Below are 19,705 nucleotides of genomic sequence, written 5' to 3' on the forward strand. Positions count from 1 at the left end.
GTGGAGTGTTTGGGTGAGCGCCTGGGCCAAATAAATAGAATCTGAGCGTTCTTATCATCACCCCGTTTGCTGTTTCACTGAGATTGTTTGCGGGGGGAGAGAAAGAGACTAAAAAGTGCAGGTGGGGGACAAACTGGGGGGAGAGTGCCAAGAAAATCTGCCACTGCAGGGCTGCTAGAAAGGCTACGGTTTGCACACCTGCGTTTGGAAAGGGGTTTTCCTTTGGGCTTGGGGGTTTTTAGTTGTTGTTGTTTTGTCTTGTTTTTGAACTTTTATTGGAGTAGAGCTGATTTACACTGTTGTGTTAGTTTCTGCTGTACAGCAAAGTGAGTCAGTTATACATATATCCACTCTTGTTTAGATTCTTTTCCCATATAGGTCATTACAGAGTGTTGAGTGGAGTTCCCTGGGCTATACAGCAGGTTCTTATTAGTTATCTATTTCGCGTATAGTACTGTGTATATGTCAGTGCCAATCTCCCATGGGCTTGGATTTTTAATAGCAGTGATCCGATTTGAGATAACGGCTAGATCCTGTCTCTTGAACACCAAACCGTTGGTGTTTCCCTGAGGCTTAGTGGCCTCAAGACTTCCTCCCCACACGCCCCGAGCCCAGTGTCCAGGGACATTGCCCAGAGCGGAGTGGAGTCGAGGGGAGAGCCAGCCACACTTGCCTGGTCAGGAGGACCACACACCTGGTCCCCAGCTCTGGCTGGCTGTCCGGAGCCCTGGGGGTCCCCATGGCGGGGGAGCTTCACCCTCCCCCCGCTCAGGACCACAGAGTCCTGCCACGTCTAAGCCTAGAGGATGATTAGAAGCCATGTGTGCCCGTGTTCTCCCTCCCTTCCCTCTCTCCTCTCTGCTTGGTGGAGCATCTGCCCCTGTGATTCAGAGTCAGATCTCACCTGAGGGATAAGAGCCCTTTCTGATAAGGGGTCCCTTCGGACCTCCATCCTCTCTGCATGTGGGAGCTGAGGGGGGCCACCTGGGGGAGCAGAGAGTGTTGAAAGGAACAGGAAATCTTAAAACTTAAGAGTCCTTATTTTTGCAGATCAGGACACTAAAAGGTGATGGGGCCGAGGTCCCGCCGTGATTTCTGGCGAAAATGGAGCTGGAACGCAGCTGTTCTGATTACGTATCAGTTGCTCCCTCCATGCCTCTTCCAGAAGCCAGGCTCCCTTGGGCACATTTGGAAATTCCTTTGGGAGCTGTGCACGCTTCAGCAACTGCGTTCCTGGTTGACTTCCGGGTCTGCAAGCAGAGTGCCTCTGATCAGGTAAGGTGGGTAAAAGCCCATCGAGGGAGATGGCAGAGCAGAGGGGTCTGGCTGTGGAAGGGAGAGGCCTTGGGGTCTGACCAGGAAGAGAGGGAGGAAAAAGGCTCTAGGAAGCCTGGCCAGCAGGACCAGAGGCTCTGCCCTGGGAAGGCTGTGGACACCCTTCTGCACCCTGCCGTGTCTCCAGAGGGGCTACGCTGGGACTACGAGTCCTGACCCCAGCCTGCAGAGACCTGGAGAGAGAGTTAGGGTCGGGTCAGAGCTCCGCGGGGCTCCCTCTAAAGCGTCAAGCCTCTCACAAACCAGGGGAGCCAGTACCTGCTTCTCCCCAAACCAGCACCCACCCCCTTCCCTGTCACCTCCTGGATGGCTGATTTAGGAAACAAGATGTTCAAAATCATTGAGGGGTGGGAGGAGGTTGGAAACCAAGTGAGAGCTCTCAAGGCTGATCAGTCTTTCTGCAGAGGTGGGGAGGGAGGGGGAGAACTGACCGGCGGTGGAGAGAAATAGACTGGGGGGAGGTGGGGATGCTCACATCCATACGGCCATCTGTGCCCTTTTGGCACCTTGTGCAACGGGGTAAAGGTCTAGGAGGGCCAATGCCTGTGAATTTTAAAATCTACAGACAATTACGAGGATGCTAGGAAACAGACACATATGCAAACACAAACAACCCTTCTAAAACATTGCTATGACATATTGATTCAGTTGACATAAAACATGCCCCGCGGAAACGTGTCAGATGACGTGCACGTACATATCTGGGGAGGCAGGAGTAGCTGCGAGGCCTCCCCCAGCTCTCTTCAAGAAAGCGGAGAGTCAGCAGCTGCTACGCAGCGTCCCCCGTGGTGCGAGCGGCTCAAGGATGAGGTTGGAGAGGTTGTAAGAAAGGGGGGCAAAGGGATGGAGCTACAGTTAGCAATTGGAATGAAAAGGGGATCGGGGACGAAGGTCACGTAGCGGGGAAAAGTGCACGAGGCCTCTGCCACAGTTCAGACCTCCGGACCTGTGCAGGCCGAGGTGACCGTGTGTACACGTGCAACCCCACGTGACTCATGTTTCTTCAGAATCACAGGATGTTTGAGTTGAAGAGGACCTTGGAGGGCTTTTAGCACAAACTACCATCCAGGCGGCCAGAAATCCAGCTCTAGAGCCCGGCTTACCTGGCTCCCGGGAATTTAGACACCAAAGCAGAGCACCATCCTGGCTGGGCCCCTGGGCGGAGCTTGTGACGTGCGTGTGTGTGTGTGTGTGTGTGTGTGTGCGTGCATGTGTGCTCACCCGCCGACCTGTCATCTGCTGTCGTGCAGGCTTTCTGAGCTGGTACACAAGGGCTTGTGTACCCAGTGACTGGACCAAACTCCAGGCTGAGTGAGAGGTGGCTTTAACCTCATTGCCCCAGCCTGGCTCCATCCTTGCAGCCTCTTGGCCTGCCCAGCCAGTGCTGCACTTGACAACCCAGCTAAGGAGAGACCCCGCAGGAGGACGCAGGGAGCAGGGATGGGGGGACATAGCAAGCCGGACAGGGAAACAAACACAGGGGCGGAGGTCAAGAGAAAGAAACCCAGGATTCCACAGAGAGACCACTCAGAGTCATGGCCACAGACACACACACACCCCATAGCACACACACCCCACACTCTCCATCACAGAGACCAAGGGAACAGATACAATTGCAGAGAGACAGAAGCAGTGAGAGGAAAACCAGAGGGAAACACAGAAAGACATGGAACAAACCCAGAGGGACAAAACCAGAAAAAAATTATATGTAAACACTTTTGGGCCCTAAATCAGTTGTTCTCAAGGGAGAGTACTTTGCTCCCTGGGGGACCTCAGGCAATGCCTAAAGCCACTTTTGATGGTCACAGCTGAGCGGAGGGGCAGGGGTGCTGCTGTCACCTGGTGAGTGGCGGCTAAAGATCCTGCAATGTGCAGGACCGCCCCACGCTACAGAATTACTTGTTCCAAAGTATCAGTCTGGGGACTTCCCTGGCGGTCCAGTGGCTAAGACTCCACGCTCCCAATGCAGGGGGCCCGGGTTCGATCCCTGGTGGGGGAACTAGACCCCGCGTGCCGCAAGTAAGACCTGACACAGCCAAATAAACAAGCGAACAAATAAATAGATATTAAAAACAAACAAGCTAGATCAGCTGTGCCCAGGTGGAGGAACCATGCCCCCAAGAGAGAACTCAGCATCCGGCAACTCCGATGTTCCCAATCGGGGCTGGGCTGCAGCCCTCCATACCTATTTTGAGTCTGTTTTCGATTTCCCTTCTGCCCTGGTGACCCTGCAAAGGTAGCACCAGGGGGAGAGAGGTGAGAGAGGAAAGGAAAGTTGGCAGTGGCTGCCATGTCCTCCTGGAGGTCCCCTCCCCGCCATGATGAATACCTCAGCGCCTTATCCTGAATGAGGGTCTTTGCCTGGAGCCCAGCAGGACAGAGAAGGTGGGTGGGTCGGCAGGCAGACACACGCCGGCTTAATGGGCACAAAGGTCCTGGGTTCAAGGTTTGGGTTCCAGCGTCTTCCCCCCACCCAGCCTGAACCCACTGACCCCTGGGTGGGTGCGGAAAGCAGCTAATCTATGGCACTGTTTGCTCAGGCTCCGTGGCCTGGGCTTGGGCCCAACAGCAGGAACGGAAGTGCTGCTGTCTCTTTAGATTTGAGGGTGGCCCTCCTCCCCCCGCCCACAGAGACACCCCACCCCTGCACCTAAGCTTCCCTTCCCCCCTCCACACAGTGCACGGGCGCACACACAGGCACAGACCACACGCACACGCGCGCACACTCCTTGCTGTACCCTCCAGCTCTCTGAATCAGAGACGGTTAGGAAAAAACAGGCTCTGAAGCCTGCGAGTGACCCACACATACCTGTCACTCTACAGGCCCAGGCCATCGGGTCCCTGGCTCGCGCGTGGGCTGGGCAGAAGCCAGGGCCTCCGTTCCTTTCCAGGGGGAAGAGGGATCTTCTTAGGCCTCCCAGCTTGCTCTCATCAGAGTCCTGTGCTGTGGGACCAGGATGGGCTCTGCTTCCTGTCATCACTCTTCAGTATGACTGTGCAGGTCCCTTCTTTCTGGAACGCTCTTTGCCAGTTGGAATGAGGGAATGCAGTAGGGCAGAAAGATGGGGGTTTAGGCATCAGGGGAGGGGCTGAATCTGGCCTTTGCTCCAATTGGCTCTATGACGTTGGGTGACGGCTCTATGACCTTTACCACTGCGAGCTTCATTTTTTTTCTTCCATTGGAAAAATGCTGATAATAATACCTGCCTCACAGGTTCGATGTGAGTTGACGTGGGAAGACTTAGTTAAGGGTCCGGCAGGCAGTGCTGGGTGAATAAACGCTGTCTCCGCTGGAGGTTGCCAGAGAAAACATTTGCAATATTTGGGGCATATTTATACTAAAAAGTTCTTTGTTGTTTATCTGAAATTCAAATTGAATTGAGTGTCCTGTATGTTACTTGGCAGCCCACTCTTTATATATAGTCGTGTTGGGGACAGTCTCTAGAATTCCGGAGTATGGGTCCGCGAACTCTGTCCAGGAGGCCACATCCTGCCCACAGCGTCATTTTGTTGCCCTAATTCGTGAGCTCAGAATGGATTTTACGTCTTTTAAGGGCTATAAAAACAAAGAGGAATGTGTGTCAGATTCCGTATGCCTGTATCCAGCTTGCAAGGCCTAGAATATTTACTGTCTGGCCCTTTACAGGACAAGTTGGTGAGGGGAGTGAGAGTTTTCAGTATTTATGTCCCTATTCTGGGCCAGGCGAGAGATTAAGCAAAGTTACGTCTCCAGGACGGGAGGCCCAAAGACCCTGTGAGGAAGGTGTGTTCACTGGGGACCGCGGGCCCCTCAAACCCAGTGCCCTGCCTGATTCCCCCATCCTCCCTCACTGACTCGAGTCTCTCAGGCTAGACTGACCTGTCCAGGCCTATCTATAAAAGGTCACCGGGTGTCCCAAAGTCCAAGGAGGCCTCTCCATTCTCTCAGCAGGCCTCCCCTCCCTGCACTGGCTGGGGACAGTGGGAGTGACCCAGGTGGAGAGGGAGTTTACCCAGGCCCCTCACAGCAGGCAGACCTGGTGGCCTGTCTCTTTAAATCTCAGGTAATTTGGGAGGAGTGAGGGAGTGTCTGCAGGGCTTCTGCTACTCCCAGGAGGAGCTCCTGCCGGGAGAAGCCCCAGTGGCGGGAGACCCAGCTCTGCCAAGTGTAACAAACTCGGAGGCCTCTGTATCCGGCTGGTGCACCTGGGAGGCCCTAGACGGGACCTCTAGGGGAGAAGGCGGGCCGGCCCTAGGGGCTGCTGATGTGGCCCCAGGGCTGAGTCCAGGCGGGGGTCTGGCCTTGGCCCCAGGCCCCCGAAGGAGCCGGCCCTACACTCCATGGGGTTGCCGCTGCCCAGGGAGAAGGGGCACATTCTCTGCCTGTGGAGAAAGTTCCGGAGGTGGTTCCAGAGACAGGAGTCATGGGCTCAGAGGCGAGACGAGCAGAACCTGCTCCAGCAGAAGAGGTAAGCCTCAAAGGGATCCTCCTACACCCCCAGGCTTGCCCCTCCCCCCCATCCCTCTTCTCCCACCCCCACCCCCCCACCCCCCTCCAGCCCCAAGCCCCTTTTGGCACCTCTGTCTGGGCAGACTTCCTCCAGGCCTGACTCCTTGGGAGCATTTGGTCTCAGGGGTCTTGGCCTGTGGGGCTAGCTCCCCAGGACGCCAGGTGGAAGGGGAGGGGGCTGGCATGGGTGACACAGGTGTTTGCTAGGTGTTGACACAGGTGTTTAAGATCCAATCAATTAGGGAAGCCTCTTGTGAGTACTTCCCAGAAGGCCAGGCACCTTGCTGGGCCTGGGAAGGATTATGGCATCATAGACCTGCAGCCTGGAGGTGCTTTATCTCTCTACCCCCTGCCCCTAGAACAGTCTCTCGGACAGAAACACATAGCACATATATGTACACATGTGGGAATGAATGAATGAATGGAGCAGAGAGGGAACTGCAGGCAGTAGTAACCACAAAAGAAGACAAAATTTGCTAATCATCATTCCTGTGCATTTATTGTGTCAGCCGCTGACCCAGGCCCTTCTCTGGGTCAGACTCTTGGGGCAGGTAGAGGGGGATTGGTATGGAGACAACAAAGCTGGGACCCAGCCCTGAAATTTATTACCCTCTGCTCGGGGAGAGGGGCATGGGTAAGGGCCCCAAATTCCAGATGTGCTCAGAACTCACTGTCAAATGCAGGTTGAGGAATTTGAGAGGCTCTAGAGTTTGATCCCGAAGCAAATCTCCCTTGTCGCTTCCAGCCCCTGGAAACTGCCCTAAACTCATCTGATGGTCCTCCCCGTTGGGAACTGGAGAGGAGGGGCAGGGAGAAAGCTTGAGGCCATGCCAGTGTGTGGTTTCTTCTGCAGAGTCTCTGTGCTCTCCCCACCCGGGGGCTGTTGGCTAGAAGGAAGTCCTCCTCTTGGGACTTTCCTGGGCTCCTGAGAAGGCAGATATTATGTCTGTTTAAAGGGGAAGGTCCGAGGTGTTTGTGTCTGGGGGTCTTTCTCCACCTCCAAGTGCAGGGGTCTGCCTGAGCCTGACGGGGAGGCTGGGGGCTATCTGGAGGCCCTGCGGTTTTCTTTCTTTTGCTCAAGGATTCGGGGTTGGAGATGTGCCCCTTTTTTGAGTTTCGGCTTCCCAGCTCTCACACCAGCTGCCACCTCTCTCCCCGGAGGCCTGGGAGAGTGGGGGCTGAGCACATGTTTGGCGGATGACATCTTGAGGCAACAGAATGGTATTGTTGTGGGGAGACCGGGCCATCACCGGTTCCATTCATCCCTTGCCCACTCTCGGGACCTCGGGGCTTGGGGGAGCCCGGCGGGAGCCCAGAAAGGCCTGGGGGCTTGGAAGTGGTGGCAGAGGCTCCCTGTGTGCCTATGTGTAGCAAAGACAGAGTGAAGGACCCGGGCTGGAGCCCGCGGCTGCTTTCCTTGTCTTTTCTGCCCCTGTTCCTTAGGGACTTCTCGTGGGCTTTCCTCTGGCAGGCCTGGGCTAGGAAGGCCTGATGTCACCACTTGGAGGGATTCTCCCCGCTTCCTGATCTCCCCTGTCTGATTCCACAGTTTTTTGACGCCCCCTCTTCCCGGACACCAGGATCCTGGGATATTGATTCCCCTCTGGGTGGATACTGCCCAGAAGGACCTGAAAGTGCCGGGAAGGGGAGTGTCGAAGGCTGTGCCATCAGCCAGCTTAAGGGAAGATTTGTGGGCAGCTAGACACACGTGAGCTGACCATGTGAGTGAGGACAGCGTGACCAGGTGAGAAGGGCCTGTTACCATCCCCCCACCCCCTGGGAATGAGGCAGACCCAGAGTGAGCAGAGGGGGGCTCTGGGTGGGGTTGTGGGTGGAGCGTGGTCCAGCGAGAAGGGAGCCATTCAGGTCTCTCCAGGAATATGGGGAACCCAGCACCCCTCTTTCTCTGGTAGACTCTTCTTGGGTCTTCGTCGCCGCTCCCTCTGCTTAAATGGATATCGTTGGGATCCAGGTTGAACCGTCACTTTCTCTCATTTCTTCTGCATCGTCTCTCTCAGCTTTGCATCGTCTTATTTCCTGAGATGCAATGTACTAGACACGGAGTGTAAAACTCTCAGCTGGGTTTGCAGAAATGAACATGACACATTCTCTGCTCTCAAGAAGCTCACGTTCTCGTGGGCAAACCTCTCTTTGGCTTCTTCATCCCATCGCCCAGAACCTGAGCTGGAGGGAGGTCGCCCCAAGTGGCCAGGGCACGCCTCCTCCCCACTCAGGGCTGCTCTTTGCTTCACCTGTGGTCACTGCACCAGCTGCTCTCCCAACTCACCCGCACCACCACCAGCAAAATTGGGAAGAGTCATAAAACTAGAAGAACCACATAATTGAGTGGTGAGAGCCTGAGGCTAGGATCTCGGCCAAGCGTTCTGCCTTAAACTCTGTCTGATCTTCTGGCAAGGATTTGGCTTGGCTGCCTCGGTTTCCTTTGCGGAAAAATGAGAGAATGATTCAGCCTGTGTCACGGGGCTGTAAAGAACAAACGTGATAGTAAGTGAGATGCTGCTTTGGAAGCTAAAAAGCACATTTAACCCATGGGACTGTTGTGATTAAAAAGGACATAAGGGGGCTTCCCTGGTGGCGCAGTGGTTGAGAGTCCGCCTGCTGATGCAGGGGACGCGGGTTCGTGCCCCGGTCCGGGAAGATCCCACATGCCGTGGAGCAGCTGGGCCCATGAGCCATGGCCGCCGAGCCTGCACGTCCGGAGCCTGTGCTCCGCAGCGGGAGAGACCACAACAGTGAGAGGCCCGCGTACCGCCAAAAAAAAAAAAAAAAAGACATAAGGAAAGTCAAAAGGCAAGTCCCAGTGACGGCAGGAGTTAGAGGGGTTGTGAGCTTCCGCCTATCAGAGCTGGATCCACCCAGGGAACCAGAGTCAGGGCTTCTAGATGGTGTGGCCCTCCCCTGCCCAGCTGGCAAGCTTCTCCAGGAGGGGCTGGTGGAGAAACCAGTGGGACCCACACATGCGGCTCCCGTGCCCCCCGTACCTGCTCTGACCCCTCTTCGGATCCTGATTAACACAGAGAATAGGGACAGAGAAATGGCCATCGGGAGTCCCAGCGCTGCCTCTGACTTGTTTGGACAGATCACCTCGGGACTTCAGGCTTCTTTCTCCATCGATTACATGAACAGATTAGACTAGGTTTCTAGGGACTTTCTAGCTCTAAAATGCAGATTTGAATTCTTCTCTAGACACTCTTGATCCTGCCTTGTTTCCCAGCAACCAAATACAAAACTTCATTCGTGCCTACAGCACCCACGTGTGCAGGTCCACATGTGAGTGCACGCACAGACGTGTACGTATCCACAAGAATGGAGGCAGAGAGGACTGGCTGAGGGGATGGAGAGAAAAGGCGAGTGACAGATCCTTGGGGCCCAGAGGGGGCCCAGAGGGAGCCCCGAGGGAAGATCAATGATTTATTTACTCTATAGAAAGTGTGCTAGGTTTTATGCCAGAAATCCTATAGTAGCATTTCTACCAGTCCATTACTGAACCATACCGTTCAATTTTATAATTGTCAAACAAAATAAGACATTCTGAGTTCCAGAAACACCTTTCATATCGTTATAGTTTCGGATCTGCTCTCTAATTTCTTTTATTAAGTCTTTTATTAAATACTTAATCAGTGGGTGCTTGAAAGGCTTCACCTTTTGTTTCTTAGTTGAGTAATGATTTAAAAGAAAACACACAGAGGGAATTTCTTACTCTACTTAATGTGAAAAATACTTTCCTAAAAAGATTATGAATAATTAATACCTCAAGGTCAGGGTTTCGCTACCTTGGCACTTTTGACGTGTTGGGCAGATGATTCTCTGTTACGGGAGGCTGCCTTGTGTAAGAATCTTAGCAGCATCCCTGCCCTCCGCCCGCTAGATGCCAGTAGCACCCCTTCCTGCAGTCATGACAACCAAAAATGCCTCCAGACATTGCCCAGTTCCTTGGGAGGCGGCAGGGGATCACCGCTGGTTAAGGACCACTGCTCTAAATCACTGTTTGTAAGTAAGAGATTCTGGTAGTAATGTTAAGCATTCTACTAAATAAAGTGAGACTCTCCCCTGGGAGGGAGGGAGTATAAGTTAACCATTAAAATCAGAAGACATTTTGGCAATATCGTCTCTCCTTCCTGCCGTAGGGAGGTGTCTGGTGAAGATGTGTAGGTTTTGCTCCGGATCTAAACGTCTGTGCTGGGTTGCTTTGGAAGAAGCTAGTTTCCCAGGCACAAGAATCTTTGGATGCGTCCGCTCTTGTGCCTTTTTTATGGGGCACAAGGGTAGGCAGGTGGTTGGAGTGGGGCGGGATCTGCCTTATTGCCAAGAATGCGAGCAAGGGCTTTCTCTGCTGCCCCCTTGTGGCCCTGTGATGCTATTGCAAGTCATGCCTCTGCCTGCTTCCCTGGGAACCATTCAGACACGGCCCGCCGTTTTTGCTGGATTCTGGAGTTTGCCACCCAAAGGAGGCCAGGTCTCCATAAACCTGGTTGGGGTTCCCAGATAAAATACAAGACAGAGTTGAATTTGAATTTCAGATAAACAACAAATAAGTTGTTAGTATATGTATGGCCCACATATTGCATGAGACATACTGATATTAAAAACTTATTTTCTGTGTATCTAAAATTCAACTCTAACCGAGCATCCTCGTGTTTTTACTTGGTAAATCTGGCAAGCCCCATTCGAACAATATCTCCCTGCCCTTCCCAGGCCAGTAGGGCAGTCAGCAGAGGCCAGAAACAGAACATGTATGGACTGGAGGTTTGTGAGAGACATTTATGGGCATCAGAGATGTGTCAGGACCAAGGGGGACATCTTTGGGGCTGCCACTGACTAGCCTCCTCCCTCACGTCTTAGGAAGCAGGGAGGAGACTCTGCACTTGGGTCAGAAGCCCCCTTGGACTTATTCCTAGCTTTGCCATTAACCTTCAGTCAAAATGGGGCACAAAACTAGAAGCTAATTGGAGGGGGGCAGAGAAAGTTTACAAAGATGAGAAAGTGGCTGACCTCTGACCTCAAGGGCCCCTAGTGTAGAGGAAGAGACAGATGCTAATCACAGAACACAGTGAAAATGCTAAAATGAAAGTAAGGCCAGAGGAGAGGGTGGAAAACTTCCTGCTGTGTGGTGTGTGTGTGTGTGTGTGTGTGTGTGTGTGTGTGTGTGTTGGGGAATACTGCTTACTTTACAGCATCTATAAAGGGGGGCTTTGGGCAAATTGTTGGGAAAGGTAGTCGTGATGGTAGCGCTGATGGGGGGTGGGGGGGTGGAAGGTGTAACGAACTTGTTTTGCAGCTGTGTGCGCATACCAAGCATACTATTTTTTACTTAGATTATACGTTTGCCTAAGGCTGGCTTAGGGGGCAGCCTGATGGAGATAATAAGGAAGGACAGTAAAGCCAAACCACCTTCTGGCATTGCTACAGTTTACTCCTTCTACAGATAGTGGCAATGAGTGTCTGCCATACGCTGGGCATATTCCCAGGCATGGCGAGCACAGAACAGGGTGATTAGGGCAGGGTGGGGGATTAGAGTCCAGGTGGAAGGAGAGTTGAGTTATAGCACAGGAATGGGGAGGATGGTGTGCCCTGGGGTGGTGAGGCTGAAATGCTGGGTGGAGGGCCAATGAGAGGAAGAGAGCATGGAAAAGGAGTTGCACAAAGGCTGTAGAGGATTTCTGAGTTTCTTCTCCTGGATGTTTAAGGAGCCATCAGACTTTTGTGAACTGTGGTTGCATCTGCCGTTTAGAGAGAGCATCTTGGTGGCATCCCGAAGAATGGATTGGGGAAAACAGCGGTGTAGGGAAAGAGGATATTTTGCTAATCCTGGCCTAGAGAATGAGGACGTGCATCAGCAGGAATGAGAGGGCAGGGACTGAACGGAGAGGGATGTTGAATTGGCAGGTGGCTGCCTGCGTGGCCTGACGCGGGGAGCTGGGGCCAGCATTCAGGGAGATGGACGTGTTGTGCTCTTTCCTCCTCTCCTGAGCACCCACTCACCCCCAGCTCGTGGAGTCGATTTCCTGCTACTATGGGTTCTTTGGTGTATGAGCTCCTGTTCACATAACTGGCCATCTGTGGGTAAATAGCGTTATTTCATTCACTCCCGTAGAAAGTGGGCCAGGAGAGAAAATTAAATAAAAGGGACCCTGTGTGTCTTAGTTTGGCTAAGTTTTGATATTACAAAAGGTTTTTATAAAACCTTTTATAAAATAAAGGTTATTATAAAAGGTCTTTTAGTTCGTTGTAGGTGTAAGACTGGAAATTCAAAGAAGATGATTCTTTGCCTAAAACAAGTGAGAAGCAGATAGAAAGTAGGGAGAGACTGTAATGTGATGTAGGGGCCAAAAGGAAAAAAAGGACCCACGGTTGCTTTTCGATTGACCCCCAGATATGCTGTTGTAGGAAGGAAAGTGCCAGAATCAAAGGGCCTTGCCGAGGTCTAAAAAGGCGAGCATCCAGTGGTTGAGAGTCCGCCTGCCGATGCAGGGGACGCGGGTTCGTGCCGCGGTCCGGGAAGATCCCTCATGCCGCGGAGCTGCTGGGCCCGTGAGCCATGGCCGCTGAGCCTGCGCGTCCGGAGCCTGTGCTCCGCAGCGGGAGAGGCCACAACAGTGAGAGGCCCGCGTACCGCAAAAAAAAAAAAAAAAAAAGAGAAAAAAAAAAAGCGAGCATCACACAACAGGAGGAAGATCTGCCGGCGTCTACGTGTCAGCCTCCTCCGCAAATATGAGGAAGGAATTCCTTGTACCCTTAGTCCATGAAAACAAAGCTTATCTTGGAGAGTAATCTCAAGGCTTTGAGTGAGGCTCAAACAGGGTTCCTCCAGAGGTCAATAGGTCAGGAGGTGAATGAGTGTTTTAACTGAAACTCCTCCCTCTAGAAGCCAGGTACACGGATCACACACGCACACCCCGTGGTCACAGCACCCAGGGGAAAGGAAAGCAGTTCCTGACATTCTCCCACGCAAGCTAAAGGGGGAAAAGTTGCTTTGGGTTAAGTAACGGGTCAGAGAAAGAGAGATCAGGCAGCGCTTCCCACCGCCCCCACCAACGGCCCCACCTCTCTGGATGAGGACCCTTGGAATTCGTTGCCACCGAGGGGTATGACAGACCTGGCTCCACAAGCGGACCTGCTCCCCTCCCTTGTAGGATCTGGGAGTCTCCTCTTCTCACAGCTGCCAAAGAGAACGATATCCAGGCTCTCGTCAAGCTGCTCAGATATGAAGCCTGCGATGTCCACCAGAAAGGTACGCGCCTCTCCCCCCGGGTCAGCCCTGTGCACGCGCTCACCCTCCACCAGCCTCCTGCCAGTACAGCCCCGGGACCTTCTGCCGTGGGCCCCCAAGTCTCTCCAGTCCCCATTCCCCTGCTCCAGCAAAGCCATGTGACTTTCTGTCAACGTCAGGAGCCCTGGGGGAGACAGCGCTGCACGTGGCGGCCCTCTATGACCACCTGGAGGCCGCCATCGTGCTGATGGAGGCCGCCCCGGAGCTGGTCGACGAGCCCATTACCTCTGAGCTGTATGAAGGTGAGAAGCCAAGGGGCTCAGGACGGAGGGAGAAGCGACCAGCTCACTGTTTCAGGGCAGTCCTGGTGGTGGATAATTTGGGGAAACCAAGAGGGAACATGAGCCCCCCTCCTCTTTACCCGCCTCTTCATGTCCCTTCTTCCTCAGCATCCTTAGTGCGGCTCACTCGAGCGCCACGCCCCGAGATGGAAAGGCCTAGAGTGGGAAGAGGCGGGCAGCAGCTGGATCCTCTGGGAACCCCCACCCCATCCTCCCCGCGAAAGGCTGCCCTGGTGAAGAGGACCCTGTGGAGATATGGGAGGGACCCCCTGCAGGATCCTGGAGACACACCCCATGACGAGAGCTCTCTTGTCCAGGTCAGACGGCATTGCACATGGCCATCATGAACCAGAACGTGAACTTGGTGAAAGCCCTGCTCGCCCACGGGGCCAGCGTCTCTGCAAGGGCGGTAGGCTCAGCCTTCTGCCTCAGTCCCCACAACCTCCTCTACTTTGGTGAGAGCCAGGGCCAGGGCTGGGAGGGTGGGGAGGGGGCCGAGAGCAAAGGGAGGGCAGGCTGTGGAGGCTCCATGCCGGGGGAAGCTGGGAGGGGTCCGCCCTCCTCAGGCTGAAGGCCAGAGCCAGCCCCCGACGCAGGGCCCCCTGCACCGTCCCCGCCTCTGGTTCTGCTGACAAGCGTCCCCAGGCCCAGAGCTGAGACGTGGGGAGGGAGAGGCAGTCCCCTGGAGAGACTGCCCATCCCAGCCTGCACCCTCAAGCCACGGGGCCCTCTGCACCCCCAGGGGAGCACCCTTTGTCCTTTGCGGCCTGCATGGGCAGCGAGGAGACCGTGAGGCTGCTCATTGAGCACGGCGCTGACATCCGGGCCCAGGACTCCCTGGGTGAGAGCCGGGCTGGAGGGGGAGCTGGGTTGCAGAGGAGGGGCCGGGACAGCCCTCAGGTCCACCCGGGCGCGGGGGGGGGGGGGGGGGGGGGGGCTGTCATGGGGAGCATCAGGGACTCTAGTCCCGGTGGCCACGTGACAGCCCGTGTCCTCCCCCAGGAAACACAGTGTTGCACATCCTCGTCCTCCAGCCCAGCAAAACCTTTGCCTGCCAGATGTACAGCCTGCTGCTGTCCTACGACAGGCGCGGGGACCACCTGCAGTCCCTGGACCTCGTGCCCAACCACCAGGGCCTCACCCCCTTCAAGCTGGCTGGAGTGGAGGGCAACACCACGGTGAGGGACCTGCCCCCAGTCCCCCCGTGTCTTTCTCCTGACCTTCATCTTACGTTTCTGGCCCTTTGAGGAAACAGGCGTCACCAGTTATCCCCGATGCTGAGGTCCCGTTTTCAGCTTGAGTTGGAATTTCTTCCGCAGCCCCTGTCTCTCTTTCTTGCCCACTTTCTCTCCCCTGAGTTGTTGGGGACTTACAGGGTCTAGATCCCACCCTGGAGTGGTCTGAAATGCCCACGTCCTCTTGTCCTTCCAGCCCACAAGCAGCAGCCCTGCATCCTCTCACCTCTTGTTTCCAAGCTCTAGAGGGAGTTACAGGGGAAGAGGATGAACTTGGAGGCTGGCATGAAGATGGGTTCTTTTGCCCGCAAGGCTGTGGTCTTTGAGTAAACAGTGAGCACCCTTTCAGGGGTGCTGTGCTCTGGGCAAGCTCCCCAGCCGCACCCTGTGACAGTCCCCTTTGCTTTGCTCCTGCACCCCCAACCTTAGATGTTCCGGCACCTGATGCAGAAGCGGAAGCACATCCAGTGGACGTGCGGGCCGCTGACCTCCACTCTCTACGACCTCACGGAGATCGACTCCTCAGGGGAGGAGCAGTCCCTGCTGGAGCTTATCGTCACCTCCAAGAAGCGGGAGGTGCGGGGTACGGGGAGGGGGGAGGAGGGGGTGTGGTCTTCAGGGTAGGGAGCAGCGGGGGAGGGGAGTCAGGGTCTCCGAGCTGCTTGCTCTCCTCTTGTTCTGCTGCAGGCTCGCCAGATCCTGGACCAGACGCCAGTGAAGGAGCTGGTGAACCTCAAGTGGAAGAGATACGGGTGGCCATACTTCTGTGTGCTGGCTGCCATATACCTGCTGTACCTGGTCTGCTTTACCACGTGCTGTGTCTACCGCCCCCTCAATCCCAGGACCCACAACCAAACTGACCCCCGGGACAATACCGTCCTACAGCAGAAGCTACTTCAGGTGACACCCTAGGAGCAGCAGAGCTTCAGGCGGGATCCAGCTCTCTGCCCTTTCTTCCACGTGAATCACGTTCCCGTCTTACCACCCACGTTTCTCCCTCGCTTAAGTCTCAAATTCAAAATACATGCACACAGAAACATACCGATGCTCTAAGAGCAGAGTTGGAGAGCGCCAACCTTAACAGGTTAAAAAGAATCTGACTGGTTTGTGACCCTAGACAAGGGCGCTGACTTGTACCCAGGGGCAGGCTGGGAAGCCCCGAGTCCTCTGACCACGTCTCTCCCCTCAGGCGGCCTATGTGACCCCCGAGGATCACCTCCGACTGGTGGGGGAGCTGGTGTCCGTCTTCGGAGCTGTGATCATTCTGCTCATAGAGGTGTGTTGTGGTCGGGATCCGGGGGTGAGGCTGTCTGCCGCGGGGATCCAGCCCAAGCCTCAGTCTCCAAGGGCCTTTGTGTCTTCCTGGCCTCTCTCCAGATTCCAGACATCTTCCGCGTGGGGGTCACTCGCTTCTTTGGACAGACCATCCTTGGAGGACCGTTCCACGTGCTCTTGTGAGCCTCCTTCCTCTCACCCCCGTCCCTTTCCTCACCAAGGCTGTAGTTTTACTCCCTGGATCCCTAACCTCTGGAGAACGCCAGTTCCAGAGGCTCCTCTCTGATGTGTGTGTGACCCTGTGTATCGAGCTTACAGAGGTTGAACCTGAGTGTGTGGGCACCATTTCCATCACCCCCTTGCTCTTGGACCCCCAGGGTCATCCCAGTCTCGCTCTCACCACCCCCTCTCTGCTCTCCCCCCAGCATCACCTATGCCTGCATGGTGCTGGTGACCATGGTGATGAGGCTCACCAACACCAACGGGGAGGTGGTACCCATGTCCTTCGCCCTGGTGCTGGGCTGGTGCAACGTCATGTACTTTGCCCGAGGATTCCAGATGCTGGGCCCCTTCACCGTCATGATCCAGAAGGTCCGTGCTGCCTCCCGAGCTTTCTAGATAAAGGTCCTAGAGCAGGGGCTGCAAACATTTCTGTAAAGGGTCAGATAACAGAGGTCTCAGGCTCGGAGAGCCACATATAGTCTGTTTGATTTTCTTCTCTTTTTCTCTTCCTCCTTTAAAATTTTTTTCAATCCTTTAAACATGTAAAATTCTTGTTCAAGGGCCAACCGAAACTGACCAAGTAGATTTGGCCAGTAGGCCAGTTTGCCAACCCTATGGGGGAGGGGTGGAGCTGTTAGACGTCTCAGGGTTAGACCTCTTAGAGCTGGAAGAGGCATTTGCTCAAGGGATTGATGTGCAGCTGTCCTCCCTTCCCTCCCCTCCGTCTAGATGATTTTTGGCGATCTGATGAGATTCTGCTGGCTGATGGCTGTGGTCATCCTGGGCTTTGCCTCAGGTACATCGTCTCAGATGGGGGCCCTGGGCTGGAGGAAACTGGATAGCACAGAATACCTCTGGATAAACTTGGTGGGGGGCGGGGCGGGGGGGAGGTGGGAAGGCAGGCAGAGGTAAGAGGAGGCCATAGGATCTAAGGATGGGCTGTCCCTCGGGAGTGTTAGGGGGCGGTGGCTCTCGGGATCAGGAGGGTGAGCCATATGGAAACTAAGGGAATGAAAGAACCCAAAGTGCAGAGTGAGGCAGGGCTGGGATGGTGGTGTTGGAGAGGAAGGGGAAAACAGCACTGAAATGGGCAGCAAAGAGCTGGCTATGGTTTATTCACATGTAACTCTCACCCCCTGGGGTGGAGCAGCCTTCTTTATCATCTTCCAGACAGAGGACCCTAACGAGCTGGGCCATTTCTACAGTTACCCCATGGCGCTGTTCAGTACCTTTGAGCTGTTCCTCACCATCATTGATGGCCCTGCCAACTACACCGTGGATCTGCCCTTCATGTACAGCGTCACCTATGCCGCCTTCGCCATCATTGCCGCTCTTCTCATGCTCAACCTCCTCATCGCTATGATGGGGGACACTCACTGGCGCGTGGCCCACGAGCAGGACGAGCTCTGGAGGGCCCAGGTGAGCGCCCCCTGGTGGCTGGGAGGGTTAGTGCAAGTCATTCCCTTCCTGCCGAGGACGGGGGGGGGCCAAACTCAGAGGCCGGATATTTTGACCCCCAACATAGGTTTGGACGGTTAGTGCACAGTACAGATTATGCAAAGTGCACAGAACTGGATTTGCAATACGACTGAGCAATACTGGAATAGCTGAAAAGAATTCCTCAGTTTTCTCAAAAAGTCAAATCTGTCTTTTCTAGACTCATCAACAAGAAATGACGCTTAGTAGTGGCTACTACAGCATTCAGGAAATTTTGTTACTGAATAAAAAAGCTGGAGTATCACATCTTTCTGGCAATAGTTAAGTCTTCAAAATCTGACCCAGAAAAATTGGACCTGTTAAAAGTAATGCCACACAAACTCCCTATATAGCAGAAACTATCTCCAGTCAGGTAATTGTGATGGGGACAAAAGAACGAATTGGATCAAATCATTTAAAAATACAAAATAATTTATCTCAACAAAAGTAATTTCAGCAAAATAAATGGAAATCCCTCAAATCGGATGGCATCTAACTGTGTTGTGTAGAAAATGGAGTTAAAAAAAACCATAAGCTGGCTAAACAGGGTTTGCTGATGAAAATATTTTTTTCCATGCGAATGTACCGATATGAGATTTCTCTGCGGGATGTTTGTGTTTCTAAGTGGCCTCTACATCTGTAGGGTCAAAATATTCTGTAGCCCTGCGGACCCTTTCTCTTTGCTCTGCCCTCCTTCCTGTCTCCTTGGAGCAAGGTCTCCCCACCTGCTGCAGGGCCAGCCTGGCCCGGATGTCAGGTCACGGGTGAAGTGCCGTAGGGCTCAAGGCCCATCCACTCTCTCCCGCAGAAGAGAGCTGACAAAGCTGATGCTGCCATCCCCACCTCAGGGGTGTTGTCACCTCTGGGAAGCCATGAGTTTCCCAGATGTTGCACAACTGTTGTCCCTCTGCCTGGCATCCTCTCCTCTCCTGGTCTGCACCCAGCCTCTGATTTCATCCTCTTCTGTCCCCACACGCAGGTCGTGGCCACCACAGTGATGCTGGAAAAGAAGCTGCCTCGCTGCCTGTGGCCTCGCTCCGGGATCTGCGGGCGCAAGTTCGGGCTGGGGGACCGTTGGTTCCTGCGGTGAGTGACAGCGGGGGCTGGCGTCCCTCTGCTCACCCTCCTGCCCCCAGCGGCCCTGTGCAGGCCTGTGTGCTCCCTAGGCTTCAGGCCTCGCTGGGAGAAAGGGGCCTGCTAGGTTCCTGGGCCCTGAAAGCATCCCCAGAGCTGCTGGACTCGACTCTGTGCTGCCACCCAAGGCCCGGCACCCCCTGTGCCCACTCGGGCTGCAGACAAGGGAAAAGGGCACGAGCAGTAGGGTTGGGCGGAGCCAGGAGACAAGGGCCGGTCCAAGGTCAGCCTCTCCAACTCTTCCTTCCCCGCCACCAGGGTGGAAGACAGACAGGATCTCAACCGGCAGCGCGTCCGGCGCTACGCGCAGACCTTCTGCAACCCAGGCCCCGAAGATGACATGGAAGGACGGGAGCTGGGCGGCCCCCACCTGTCCCTTCCTGCCCCCTCGGTGTCTCGAAGTACTTCCCGCAGCAGCATGAACTGGGAGAGGCTGCGGGAAGCAACCCGGAGGAGAGAGGGGAGGGGGACGATGACCATGGCTCTGGAGGACGGGCAGTGTTGGGAGTACCAGATCTGAGTGTCTCCGCCCACACTGGTGCCCTGCAGCATCAAGAAGCAAAGCCTAGACCTCTCATCTGCCAGGTCCAGGGGGTAGAACACAATAAAGGGAAACCAAGGAGCAGGCCCACGCCTCATCGTAAGCACAGGGCCCAGCGCGAATAAGGACCCAGCTTCACCCACCCTGGCGGCTGCACTGTCTGAGCCAAGCACTTTAAAGAAAGGCTTGCTGCCTCGGGCACTGTTCTCCACCCCGTGTCACAGCTGCAGACAGGGGAGGAGGCTGAGGAAAAGTGTAATGAGGGGATGGCTACCGCCTGGCGGGCGGCTACCTGGGCGCCTGGCTACCGCCTCCTACCTTCCAATAAAGTCCTTCCTGCTGTCCTTGTGCACCCTCCCCTGCGGTGTGGTCTTCCTCTCTGCTCCAAGGCCTTCCCACCCCTTCCCCGCAGACCGAGGCCTCACC

At 54.9% G+C, this 19,705-nt stretch overlaps 1 protein-coding gene across 3 annotated transcripts; it reads left to right on the plus strand.

Moving 5' to 3' along the window:
* Positions 1–1,118: 1,118 nt before the first annotated feature.
* Positions 1,119–19,634, plus strand: LOC116759750 (transient receptor potential cation channel subfamily V member 6-like). 3 transcript variants are annotated; one of them, XM_032643810.1, is made up of 15 exons: positions 1,119–1,280; positions 12,979–13,076; positions 13,235–13,357; positions 13,714–13,851; positions 14,139–14,237; positions 14,399–14,574; positions 15,061–15,207; positions 15,319–15,531; positions 15,821–15,907; positions 16,009–16,085; positions 16,332–16,497; positions 16,858–16,924; positions 17,279–17,547; positions 18,584–18,690; positions 18,997–19,634. In XM_032643810.1, exons 1-15 carry the CDS (start codon positions 1,153–1,155, stop codon positions 19,256–19,258), a joined length of 2,157 nt encoding a protein of 718 aa, XP_032499701.1. In that variant the 5' UTR covers positions 1,119–1,152; the 3' UTR covers positions 19,259–19,634. The 3 variants fall into 3 exon arrangements, with proteins under 3 accessions (XP_032499701.1, XP_032499702.1, XP_032499700.1); XM_032643811.1 differs by having other exon boundaries at positions 1,122–1,275; XM_032643809.1 differs by lacking the exon at positions 1,119–1,280 and adding an exon at positions 5,471–5,783.
* Positions 19,635–19,705: the final 71 nt, after the last annotated feature.

This window comes from Phocoena sinus, chromosome 9 (assembly GCF_008692025.1).
Source record: "Phocoena sinus isolate mPhoSin1 chromosome 9, mPhoSin1.pri, whole genome shotgun sequence".
Classification (NCBI taxonomy): domain Eukaryota; kingdom Metazoa; phylum Chordata; class Mammalia; order Artiodactyla; family Phocoenidae; genus Phocoena; species Phocoena sinus.

Coding starts and splice junctions, on each gene's coding strand:
- LOC116759750 (XM_032643810.1), top strand. CDS start 1,153: ATGCCTCTTCCAGAAGCCAGGCTCCCTTGGGCACATTTGGAAATTCCT. Junction 13,358..13,713: donor TACCTCTGAGCTGTATGAAG/GTGAGAAGCCAA, acceptor TCTCTTGTCCAG/GTCAGACGGCATTGCACATG. Junction 15,908..16,008: donor TGATCATTCTGCTCATAGAG/GTGTGTTGTGGT, acceptor GCCTCTCTCCAG/ATTCCAGACATCTTCCGCGT.